This window comes from Apostichopus japonicus, chromosome 20, assembly GCF_037975245.1.
Source record: "Apostichopus japonicus isolate 1M-3 chromosome 20, ASM3797524v1, whole genome shotgun sequence".
Taxonomy (NCBI): domain Eukaryota; kingdom Metazoa; phylum Echinodermata; class Holothuroidea; order Aspidochirotida; family Stichopodidae; genus Apostichopus; species Apostichopus japonicus.
The window spans coordinates 5,342,853-5,356,281 of record NC_092580.1 but is presented as its reverse complement, the minus strand read 5'-3'; the positions used below and the strand labels follow the sequence as shown (position 1 = coordinate 5,356,281).

The following is a 13,429-nucleotide window of genomic DNA, read 5'->3' as shown; positions in this document are numbered from 1 at the left end:
AGAGGATGAAGAGAGGAGAAGCAGAATGGGTTGATTCGTGAGGAGATAGATGATGCAAGTCTCACATTGAATGAAAGAGTCAAAAACACATATTTATATATATGAAGTTATATTTAAGCAATCAATTTAATTTGTATCCTGAATAAGATTTGAATGCTAGTACCTATCTGTTGATATTTCAAGCTTCGATGTAAGCTAGGGGCAAATTTTTACGGATTTTGCCTGGTTGTCCATCTGACAACCCGACCTTACAGTTTGTTTGTCAAAAAAAAATGTATATTTATGTATTAAATAACAATGACCAATATATCTACTGTAGGAAGGATTGATTTGACAATACTAGATTAGATTAGATTGATTTCAACTGATCAGTTGGAATCAACAGGACTATATCTGAGCCTTATGATGTTTTCATTTATATATTTGATTATTGATTCCTAGAGCTACAGTATGATGTGTCAACTGTTTTTAACAAATTATTCTTATTTTTCAAATTGGGGCCTGGGGGGATGTGGGGTGGGGAAATACATTTATCAATGAATTTGGACAAAGAAAATTCTAAGATGCCAATCAGGATGCTCATAATGGATTCCAAGGGCTCAGGCAAACTCTTCAATGAAGTGGCAGGGTTTGGGATTGTAAGTGTTTCACATAATAAAACGATTTTCAAAATGTTTCCTTGTGTTTTATTTCAAATTGTGAATGTTCTGATTTTGGCCAAAAATGAGAAATAAAATCTTGATCCTTTGGCCAGACAAAATCATTAAATTTTGAAAAAAAAAAGATGCTCTCAAATGCCCGTCAGGATGCTCATTATGGATTCCAAGAGCTCGGGTATACTCTTCAATGAAGGTAAGTGTCAGTCTATGGAACACTAATAAAATGATTTTCAAAATGTGTCTTTGTACTTTCTTTAAATTGAGAACGAATAATCTCATTATTGCTTAATAAGGACACCCTCTCTCTATACAGTGTAGAAAAAAACTAAAAAAAAATTGGCCAAAAAAGAAAAGAGAATTGATAAGGCTATAAGCCATACAAAATCCCAAAAATTTTGACCAAAAAAAAAAAAAGTTCTCAAATGCCGGTCAGGATGCTCATTATGGATACCAAGAGCCCAGATATGCTTCTCTCTGAAGTTAAAAGTGGCAGCCTATGGAATTTTTAGCCTATTAAAATGATTCTCAAAATGTTTCATTATAAATTCTCTCAAATTGAGAATGAATAATATCACTGTTGCTTTATAAGAAGGACACCCTCTATCTAATGCATATGTGTAAGAAGAACTAAAAAAAGGTCATGATTTTGGCCACAAAAAAAAACTCCTTAGGCTATATAGCCATACAAAATCATTAAATTTGGACACAAAAAAAAGTTCTCAAATGCCAGTCAGGATGCTCATTATAGATACCAAGGGCCCTGTTATGCTTCTCTCTGAAGTTAAATGTGGAAGACTGAAATTTTTAGCCTATTAAAATGATTCTCAAAATGTTTCATTATAAATTCTCTCAAATTGAGAATGAATAATATCACTGTTGCTTTATAAGAAGGACACCCTCTATCTAATGCATATGCATGGAAGAACTATAAAGGTCATGATTTTGGCCAAAAAAAAAAAAAAAAAACTCATAAGGCTATAGCCATACAAAATCATTAAATTTGGACACAAAAAAAAAGTTCTCAAATGCCAGTCAGGATGCTCATTATGAATTCCCAGAGCCCAGATATGCTTTTCTCTGAAGTTAAAAGTGGTAGTTTATGGAATTTTTAGCCTATTAAAATGATTCTCAAAATGTTTCATTATAAATTCTCTCAAATTGAGAATGAATAATATCGTTGTTGCTTAATAAAATGGACACCCTCTATCCAATGCATATGTGTGGAAAGAACTATAAAGGTCATGATTTTTACCTCCCCCCTCCCCAAAGTAAGGCTTTGGCCATACAAACTCAATAAATTAAGACAAAAAAGTTCTTTCATGCCAGGCAGGATGCTCATTATGGATACCAAGAGCCCAGATATGCCTCTCTCTGAAGTTAAAAGTGGTAGCATATGGAATTTTTAGCATATTAAAATGATTCCCAAAATGTTTCATTATAAATTCTCTCAAATTGAGAATGAATTATATCATTGTTGCTTAATCAGATGGACATCCTCTATCCAATGCATATGTGTGGAAAGAATTCAAAAGGTCATGATTTTTTACCTCACCCTCCCCCAAAAATCAAGGCTTTAGCCATACAAACTCATCAAATTCAGTCATAAAAAAGTTCTCAAATGCCAGTCGGGATGCATATTAATGTTCCAAGAGCCCAGATATGCTTCTCTCTAAGGTTAAAAGTGGTAATCTTTGGAATATTTAGCCTATTTAAAATGATTTTCAAAATGTTTCATTTATAAATTCTCTCAAATTAAGAATAATATCATTGTTGCTTAATAAGAACGACACCCTCTATCTAATGCACATGTGTGGAAAGAATTAAATAGGTCATGATGTGGGCCATATGGCTGCAACTTTACAAATTTAGTGAATTTGGAGAACGAAAGTTCTCAAATGCCAGTCAGGATGGTTATAATTGATTCCAAGAGCTTGAGTTTACTCTTCCATGAAGTTTAGTGGCAGTCTATGGAATTTACACCATAAAATGATTCTCAAAATGGGTCCTTGTAACTTTTAGTCAAACTAGAGAGAGAATATCATTATTGCTGAATTAAGAAGGACACCCAATTAGTTCTCAATTGACAGTCAGGATGCTCCCTATGTTTTCATACAGAGCTCAGAAATATGCTTTACTATGCAGTTTCTATGTTTTTTTAGAATTTCTTTCAAGGTGGGAATGGTTCTTCTCATTCCATCTATTTTTGTAAAATTAAATGAAATTAGAAAATCAGAAATTTGCTTTTCTATCCAGATAAAAGTGGTAGTCTATGGAATTTTAAGCCTCATGATATCATAACAATTTTCAAAGTGTTTTAGAATAACCTTCTTTTAACCTGGGAATGAAAAATGCATTATTACATAATTCAAAAAGACACACTCCATCCTATGCATATACTTGAGGTCATGATTATGGTAAAATATAGAGTTATTTTTAAAGGGTTAAAAATTCCGTATAAACCACTTTAAACTGATCCTAGACAAGCATATCTGGTAACTCATAATGAGCATTCTATCTGACATTTGAAAGGTTTTTTTTCCGACCGAATTTAGGGTTCTATTTATTATCGTTTAGCATTGGGTGTTTATTACTATATTTTTTAGACTTTTACAATAATTGTCTTACTGTACTATTGTTTCTCATACTTATTTATATTTATAAACATAGACTATGATTTAATCTTTTGTGCATTTTGTTAAGTTTTTAAAATTATTTTACTATTTACATACTTCTGAAGTTGTTTTGGACTGTATGCATTCAGGTTGTATTTTTTTATTATCATTTAGTACAAGTGTTTTTTATATTGTTGGGCTTTTACATTTTATGCCTTATTGGTTCTATATATTTAATATTTAGGTTTTTGTTACTATTTGTTTTTAGGTTTTACATTTGCAAAGCGCTTTGAGCAGTGTTGCTGATTATGCGCTTAAAATATTACTTATTATTATTAATATTATTGACTGATGATTTTTTTCTTTTAGCTTTTGGTTTAAATCACATACTTTTTTTAATTCTTTCCAAAATTATGGTTAGGATGGAAGTTGTCCTACTGCATTAAGTTCAAATAATATGCTACATTCTCAATTTGAAAGGAAGTGAAATGAAACATTCTGATAATTATTTTAATATTTAGAGGTTTAACAGTCCATAGACTTCAACTATTAGTTTCAGTATAAAGCATATTTCTGAGCTCTGGGAATTTATAATGAGCATCCTAACTGGCATTTGAGAACCTTTGTTGTTTGTCCCAATTTAATGATTTTTGCATGGCTGAAACCTAATGATTTTTTGTGGCAAATCATGCCTTCCTGCTTTTTCCACAAGCAACAATGATATAATAAATTCCTAACTTGAAAGAAGTTATAACAAAACATTTAAAAAAATCATTTTAATATTTAGAGGCTTTTGGTTCCATAGACTAACACTTTAACATCAGAACTTTCTATTTTTGTTTGTCCAACTTTAACAGTTTTGTTACTCTAAAACCATAAAATTATTTTAATATTATAAGAGGCCTACCTCTGAGAATCCATAATTAGCATCCTGACTGGCATTTGAGAAATTGTTATTTGGTCCAAATTAAATAAGTTTGTAAAATTAAATTTAAATTAACTAAGTTATGATTTTCTTTAGCTAAACCATGACCTTTTGAAGTATTTCCACAATGATGCATAGGATGGTGTGTGTCTTTCTGAATTAAGCAACAATCATATAATACAATCCAAATTTGAAAAATTATTATGACAAATTTTGAAAATCATTTTATGCACATTTCTGAGCTTTGAGATGCCATTATGAGTATCCTGACTTCTGTCCAAATTGAATGATTTTTGATCATATTTGAAAACAATCATGACCTTTTAAGGCCTTTCCAAAATTACACATAGGATGGAAGGTGTCCTTCAGCAAAAAGCAACAATGGCATTTGAAAACTTCTGCCAAATTGAAAGTTTTGTAGGGCCATATATAGCCTATGACTTTTTTTTTTAATTCTTTAGCAAAAATCATGACTGTTTTAATTCTTTCCAAAATTATGCATAGAATGTCTTTTATTCTCAATTATCAGGTCTGGATGCTCTTTATGGATTCCTAGAGCCCTGGTTTGCATTTGTTTAGTGGTAGTCCCTAATTATCAAAATGATTTCATATAACACAAAATCATTCAATTTAGATTCTCAGCACCAAGAATTTTATGCTTTTCTCTGAAGCTAAAAGTGGCATGTTAAGAGGGTTAAAACTCCATTTTTTTCTGTGGCTAAAATTCTGACCTTTTTAAAATTCTTTCTAATATTATATCTAGATTGGAAGTTGTCATTCTGATTTAAGTTATTATTACTTCTGAATTATTACTTCTGACTTATTACGTCTGAGTACTTATTACTTCTGAGTTATTATTACTTCTGAATTAAGTAGGCCTAATATGATCTGTTCCCACATTGATAGAAGTTATAGCCATTTTTTGTAAAATCACTTTAATGTTTAGAGGGTAAAACTTCTAAAGACTACCACCTTTAACTCCATTTTTTTTTTCTGTGGCTACAATTGTGACCTATTTTTAATTCTTTCTAATATTATACCTAGAATGGAAGTTGTCATTATGAATTAAGTTAGATGAATATGATCTGTTCCTACCTTGAAAGAGGTTATAGACATTTTTTGGGGAAAATCACTTTAATGTTTAGAAGGTTAACTTTCAGAGAAAAGAACATTTCTGGGCTCTGGGAATCTATTTTAGAACTTTCATATTTTGTCCAAACTATAATGATATTGTACATGCTTATAAATACCTTATTTTGTTTGCCTTATTATGATTTTTAATTATTTGCCAAAATAATAACCTGTTTCTAAAATGATTTGATCCCAATTATTTATTATGTAACAGGCAATAGCCTTGTGATTCAATTTGTTTTTGGCCACACTCATTTTATCTTTTCATTTTAACTCAATACATGTTTCTGCATTTGAAAACTTTCGTTTTGGTCCAAATTTAATGATTTTGTAAGGCTAAAATCTTATGATTTTTTTCATTTTTGGCCACAGTTATTACCATTTAAGTTTTTTCCACAATTACGCATAAAATGGAGGGTTTCCTTCTGTGTTAAGCAACAATGGATACAATCAATTCCAAATTTGAAAGAAGTTATAATAAAACATGTTAAAAATCATTTTAAATATTTAGAGGCTTAAAGTTCCATAGACTAACACTTTTTACTTCAGAGAAAAGCAAATTTCTGGTCTCTGGGAATCCATAATGTGCATCCTGACTAGCATATGAGAACCTTTTTATATTTGTCCCAATTTAATGTATTGTAATGCTAAAACTGAATGGTTTTTGTTTTACCTTTTACCAAAATCATGACCTTTTAAGATGTTCCACAAATATATGCATATGATTTAGGGTGTCCTCCTAAATTCAGCAACAATGATATAATTCAATCCAAATGTAATAGAAGTTATGAAAAACATTTTGAAAATCATTTTAATAAGCATAAAAATCCATACATTACCACTTTTAACCTTCAGAGAAAAGTATGTTTCCAAGCCCGGGGAATCGGTAATGAGCATCCGACTGGCATTTGAGAACATTTTGTTTGTTCAAGTTAATTGATTTAGTAAGACTATTCATATCGCCTTACAAATTTTTAAATTTTCCACCAAAACAAAATATCATGACCATTTTCATTCTTTCCATAATGATGCGTAAGAGACAAAGGCTGTCCCTCCTAAAGTAAGCAACAATGATATAATACATTCCCAATGTGAAAGAAGTAATTATGAAACATTTTGAAAATCATTTTAAATAAGCATAAAAATCCATACACTACCACTTTTAACTTCAGAGAAAAGTATGTTTCCAAGCTCTGGTTCCGTAATGGGCATCCTGAGTGGCATTGGAGAACTTGTTGAGTTTTTGGCCCCAATTTAGATATCATGAACAGTTTAATTCTTTCCCCGGTGATGCATTAGATGGAAGGTGTCCTTCTGAAGGAAGCAATATGATATAAAACATTCCCAATGTGAAAGGAATCTTTAGAAACATTTTGAAAATCATTTTAATAAGCATAAAAATCCATACACTACCACTTTTAACTTCAGAGAATAGCATATTTTTGAGCTCTGGAAATCCATAATGAGCATCCTGACTGGCATTTGAGAACTTTCTTTTTTGTCCAAAATTTAACAGTTTTGTAAGGCTAACACCTTACAAGTTTTTTTTTTTGTGGCCAAAATCATGACCTTTAAGTTATTCCACAATAATGCATAGGATGGAGGGTGTCCTTCTGTATAAAGCAACAATGATATAATACATTCCCAATGTGAAAGAAGTTATGATAAAACAGTTTGAAAATCATTTCAATAAGCATAAAAATCCATAGACTAAACACATTTTAACTTCAAAAAGAAGCATATTTCTGAGCTCTGGGAATCCATAATAAGCATCCTGACTGGCATTTGAGAACTTTCTTCTTTGTCCAAAATTTAACAGTTTTGTAAGGCTAACACCTTACAAGTTTTTTTTTGTGGCCAAAATCATGACCTTTTTAGTTCTTTCCACACATATGCATTAGATAGAGGGTGTCCTTCTGAATTAAGCAACAATAATATCATACATTCCCAATGTGAAAGAAGTTATAATGAAACATTTTAAAAATCATTTCAATAAGCATAATAATCCATAGAATAACACATTTTAACTTCAGAGAGAAGCATATTTCTGAGCTCTGTGAATCTATAATGAGCATCCTGACTGGCATTTGAGAACTTTTTTTTGGGTCCAAATTTAATGAATTTGTATGGCTATAAACCTTATGAGTTTTTTTTGTGGCCAAAATCATGACCTTTTAAGTTCTTTCTACACATATGCATTAGATAGAGGGTGTCCTTTTGAATTAAGCAACAGTGATATCATACATTCCCAATGTGAAAGAAGTTATGATAAAACATTTTGAAAATCACTTTAATAAGCATAAAAATCCATAGACTAACACATTTTAACTTCAGAGAGAAGCATATTTCTGAGCTCTGGGAATCTATAGTGAGCATCCTGACTAGCATTTGAGAACTTTCTATTTTTGTTTGTCCAAATTTAACAATTTTGTAGTGCTAAAACCTTACAATTTTTGGCAAAAAATCATGACCTTTTTAAGTTTACCTACAATTATACATTAGATAGAAGGTGTCCTTCTGAATTAAGCAACAATGATATCACCAATTCCTAATTTGAAAGAAGTTATAATAAAACATTTTGAAAATCATTTCAATAAGCATAAAAATACATAGACTAACACATTTTAACTTCAGAGAGAAGGATATTTCTGAGCTATGGGAATCTATAATGAGCATTCTGACTGGCATTTGAGAACCTTTTCTTGTCCAAATTTTAACAATTTTGTAGGGCTAAAACCTTATAATTTTGTTTAATTTTTTGCCAAAAATCATGACCTTTTTAAGTTTTACCACAATTATACATAAGATAGAGGGTGTCCTTCTAAATTAAGCAACAATGATATAATTAATTCCTAATTTAAAAGAAGTTACAACAAAACATTTTAAAAATCATGCTTTAAGTTCCATAGACTAACACATTTCAGAAGAAAAGCATATTTCTGAGCTCTAGGAATCCATAATGAGCATCCTGACTGGCATTTGAGAACTTTCTATATCTGTTTGTTCAACTTTAACAATTTTGTAAGGCTAAAACCTTATAATTTTGTTTTAATTTTTGCCAAAACTATTGACCTTTTAGGTTTTACCACAATTATGCATCATAAAGAGAGTGTCCTAAATTAGGCATCAATGATAAAATCAATTCCAAATTTGAAAGAGATATAATAAAACATTTTAAAAATCATTTAAATATTTAGAGGCTTTAAGTTCCATAGACTAACACATTTCAGAAGAAAAGCATATTTCTGAGCTCTAGAAATCCATAATGAGCATCCTGACTGGCATTGAGAACTTTCTTTTTTGTTTGTCCCAATTTAACAATTTAAAGTTAGGTATATCTGAGCTTTTGAAATCAATATTTTAGCACCCTGACTTAATATTTGAGTCCTTTATTAAAAACCTTCCATGTAATTATTGTAATTCTTTAGTCATTATGATTTTTTTTCTAGAATCACAATTTTTTTAAATTGTTCCCAAAGTGATGCAGAGGATGCCCTGTTGATTATAAAAATGCAAAGGGTTCAAATAAATTCAGTGTTATTTAAAGCTATATCATAATTTGAGGCTTAATATTTCAGAGAACCCCACTTTGAACTCAAGATTAAACCAGACCCTAGTTTGGTGGGAATTCCTAGTTCCTAAACTGTTTAATTTTTGCTAAATTTAAGGTTTGCATAACCTGTCATAATTTTGTCAATTTTCAGCAACAAAGCACTAATTCCTCTTGCTTAAAAAAAAAATGCCATCATTTGAGGATGACGTTATATTGCCCCTAATGTTAATTATTATGAACAAAAAAAATAAATAAATAAATAAATAAAAAAAATAGTAATAATAATATTTGACTTATATATAGCGCTTATACCAGCAATAGGTCTCAAAGCGCTTTACAGAAGATATGTTACCCCTGGTCAATGATAACCTGTCCCAGAGACAATCCCTCCAGGCGGCTGCAGTTATATACTGCGCCCAATGACAAGTTACCTCACAGGTACCCATTTAACCCCTGGGTGGAGAGAGGCAATGGAGATAAAGCATCTTGCCCAAGGACACAACGTAATGGACTAGGCAGGAGTCAAACCAGCAATCCTTGGATCACAAGTCCGACGCCTAAACCAATCGTCCACAACACTCTCTAAGGTTTTGAACATGCAGGTATTAAAACAGACCCACAGAATATTTCACTTTTATATAGCGCTTATACCAATAATAGGTCTCAAAGCGCTTTACAGAAGATATGTTACCCCTGGTCAATGATAACCTGTCCCAGAGACAATCCCTCCAGGCGGCTGCAGTTATATACTGCGCCCAATGACAAGTTACCTCACAGGTACCCATTTAACCCCTGGGTGGAGAGAGGCAATTGTGATAAAGCATCTTGCCCAAGGACACAAGGTAATGGACTAGGCAGGAGTCGAACCAGCAATCCTTGGATCACAAGTCCGACGCCTAAACCAATCGTCCACAACACTCTCTAAGGTTTTGAACATGCAGGTATTAAAACAGACCCACAGAATATTTCACTTTTATATAGCGCTTATACCAATAATAGGTCTCAAAGCGCTTTACAGAAGATATGTTACCCCTGGTCAATGATAACCTGTCCCAGAGACAATCCCTCCAGGCGGCTGCAGTTATATACTGCGCCCAATGACAAGTTACCTCACAGGTACCCATTTAACCCCTGGGTGGAGAGAGGCAATTGTGATAAAGCATCTTGCCCAAGGACACAAGGTAATGGACTAGGCAGGAGTCGAACCAGCAATCCTTGGATCACAAGTCCTACGCCATAGCCAATCGTCCACAACACTCTCTAAGGTTTTGAACACGCAGGTTTTAAAACAGACCCACAGAATATTTCACTTTTATATAGCCCTTATACCAGCAATAGGTCTCAAAGCGCTTCACAGAAGATATGTTACCCCTGGTCAATGATAACCTGTCCCAGAGACAATCCCTCCAGGCGGCTGCAGTTATATACTGCGCCCAATGACAAGTTACCTCACAGGTACCCATTTAACCTCTGGGTGGAGAGAGGCAATTGTGATAAAGCATCTTGCCCAAGGACACAAGGTAGTGGACTAGGCAGGAGTCGAACCAGCAATCCTTGGATCACAAGTCCGACACCTTAGCCAATCGTCCACAACACTCTCTAAGGTTTTGAACACGCAAGTTTTGAAACAGACCCACAATATATTTCACTTTTATATAGCGCTTTATACCAGCAATAGGTCTCAAAACGCTTCACAGAAGATATGTTACCCCTGGTCAATGATAACCTGTCCCAGAGACAATCCCTCCAGGCGGCTGCAGTTATATACTGCGCCCAATGACAAGTTACCACACAGGTACCCATTTAACCTCTGGGTGGAGAGAGGCAATTGAGATAAAGCATCTTGCCCAAGGACACAAGGTAATGGACTAGGCAGGAGACGAACCAGCAATCCTTGGATCACAAGTCCGACGCCTTAGCCAATCGTCCACAACACTCTCTAAGGTTTTGAACACGCAAGTTTTGAAACAGACCCACAGAATATTTTTCTTTTATATAGCGCTTTATACCAGCAATAGGTCTCAAAGTGCTTTACAGAAGATATGTTACCCCTGGTCAATGATAACCTGTCCCAGAGACAATCCCTCCAGGCGGCTGCAGTTATATACTGTGCCCAATGACAAGTTACCACACAGGTAACCCATTTAACCTCTGGGTGGAGAGAGGCAATTGAGATAAAGCATCTTGCCCAAGGACACAACGTAATGGACTAGGCAGGAGTCGAACCAGCAATCCTTGGATCACAAGTCCGACGCCTTAGCCAATCGTCCACAACACTCTCTAAGGTTTTGAACATGCAGGTTTTGAAACAGACCCACAGAATATTTCACTTTTATATAGCACTTTATACCAGCAATAGATCTCAAAGCACTTTACAGAAGATATGTTACCCCTGGTCAATGATAATCTGTCCCAGAGAAAATACCTCCAGGCGGCTGCAGTTCTATACTGCGCCCAATGACAAGTTACCTCACAGGTACCCATTTAACCCCTGGGTGGAGAGAGGCAATTGAGATAAAGCATCTTGCCCAAGGACACAACCTAATGGACTAGGCAGGAGTCGAACCAGCCGTCCTTGGATCACAAGTCCGACACCATAGCCAATCGTCCACAACACTCTCTAAGGTTTTGAACATGCAGGTTTTGAAACAGACCCACAATATATTTCACATTTATATAGCGCTTTATACCAGCAATAGGTGTCAAAGCTCTTTACAGAAGATATGTTACCCCTGGTCAATGATAACCTGTCCCAGAGACAATCCCTCCAGGCGGCTGCAGTTATATACTGCGCCCAATGACAAGTTACCACACAGGTACCCATTTAACCCCTGGGTGGAGAGAGGCAATTGAGATAAAGCATCTTGCCCAAGGACACAACGTAATGGACTAGGCAGGAGTCGAACCAGCAATCCTTGGATCACAAGTCCGACGCCTTAGCCAATCGTCCACAACACTCTCTCAGGTTTTGAACACGCAGGTTTGAAACAGACCCACCGTAACTGCTTTTACCACTTCTTTGCCATACTCAGGCGCGTAGCCAGGAATTTGCCAAGGGAGGAGCCAACCTGTGGGCAAACATCTTAGCTTAGCACCATCACGAGTTGGCACGAAGCGTACAAGAAAACTTTGGCCGAAAATGCCTCCCAGATCGCTGGAAATGGCACTTCCCAGGCCTTGTAAGTTGCATTTAAGCATTTTCTATTTTGAATTACTAGGGATATCATAAAAATATACACAAAAAAAATATGCTCAAGGCGGGGGGGGGCGGTCGCCCCCTTGGCCCCCCCTTGGCTACGCGCCTGGACATACGTATACACAACCTTTACCATAGTTCATGGCCTCAGGGGCCGTCCATTTGATTGGTATCTGTCTCATGTTGTTGCTGTCGATCTGATATTCCTCTTCTTCTCTCGACATTCCAAAATCGCTGATCTTCAGAATATTCTTTGTGCCGACCAGACAATTCCTCGCTGCCAGGTCTCTGTCAATGAGGTGAAAGCATGACCATGAGTTTTACAGAGGTATACTGTGGGAGCATGGCAGTGACCATATATCAATCTACTAGATCTGCTGTAATATACAGAGCATTTGGCATCTCACGTTATTGGGCCCCTCCCAAAAAATTTCATTTTCATTCCTTAATGTTGCCGCATTTTTGATAATGTTATCATCATTTCAGTTCCACAGAGTGTTTTATTCTAACATTCGTGTAGATGGATAGGAAATCAATGGTGTGAGGTGTGGAGGGGGGGGGGGTGCATGATGGTGGTGAGGTTCTATCTGTTAACAGAAAGTTACTTATCACTACAATTTACTAGCAGCATTCTACAATTACAACCATCAAGAGCAAAATGTCTAATTTCTAAAAGGAGTGGGAATGTCCCATTCTCCTTATTTGGTTAAGTAATGAGAATTTTCTTTAATTAGTATCCAGTTTTGACATTTTCCCTTTGAAAGCAGATATCACACAAAGTTTTAAATAGACAAGAGTCCTGATTACTTATCTGAGTTCTTCTTGTTTGTTCCTCAACAAATACATACTAACATGCATGCATACCCATGCCTACATCCATAAACCCACACACATGTTTATTAATCCCAGGACAATTTCTATTTTACCTGTGAATACAGCTTTTGCCCTCCAAGTAAGCCATCCCTGATGCTGCGTCTTCACTCATTTTAATCTTCTCGAGGACACTCAAGGTCTTGCTGTCATCTCGAAGCAACTTCAAAAGATCTCCTCCTGCAAAGGTGACAGAGAAGCAAACATCAGTCAGGAAAATCAATCTTTTAAAACAATTTACTGATTTCATCTCATAAATCTATTGTTGTTTAGTCTGTTTTGTGTGTATTAATTATGATACAAGCCTAAACTTACGCAAATAAAGTTCCTCTGTTCATGGTACATGTTGCACATCAGTGTAGAGCAAGCCAAAAACTAATAAAAGAGCTTATATATAATTGCAATCTTCTCTGAATGTGTAACCAGAAATACACCGTACAAAACTTCAATTTCTAGAAAAGGATATTTATAATATTTATAAGC

At 34.6% G+C, this 13,429-nt stretch overlaps 1 protein-coding gene across 7 annotated transcripts in view; it reads right to left on the bottom strand.

Annotated features, from left to right (window-relative positions):
* Positions 1-13,429, bottom strand: part of LOC139962120 (tyrosine-protein kinase Fer-like) — a 31,572-nt gene that overhangs the window by 4,123 nt on the left and 14,020 nt on the right. For 6 of the 7 annotated variants that reach the window (XM_071962028.1, XM_071962031.1, XM_071962032.1 and 3 more), the window contains exons 6-7: positions 13,003-13,126; positions 12,210-12,364 (exon numbers count right to left, since the gene is read on the bottom strand). In XM_071962028.1, coding sequence (XP_071818129.1) covers positions 12,210-12,364; positions 13,003-13,126 — 279 coding nt within the window. Of the gene's footprint in view, position 1; positions 6,642-12,209; positions 12,365-13,002; positions 13,127-13,429 lie in introns of those variants that run through there. The other variant, XM_071962033.1, reaches the window with a different exon arrangement.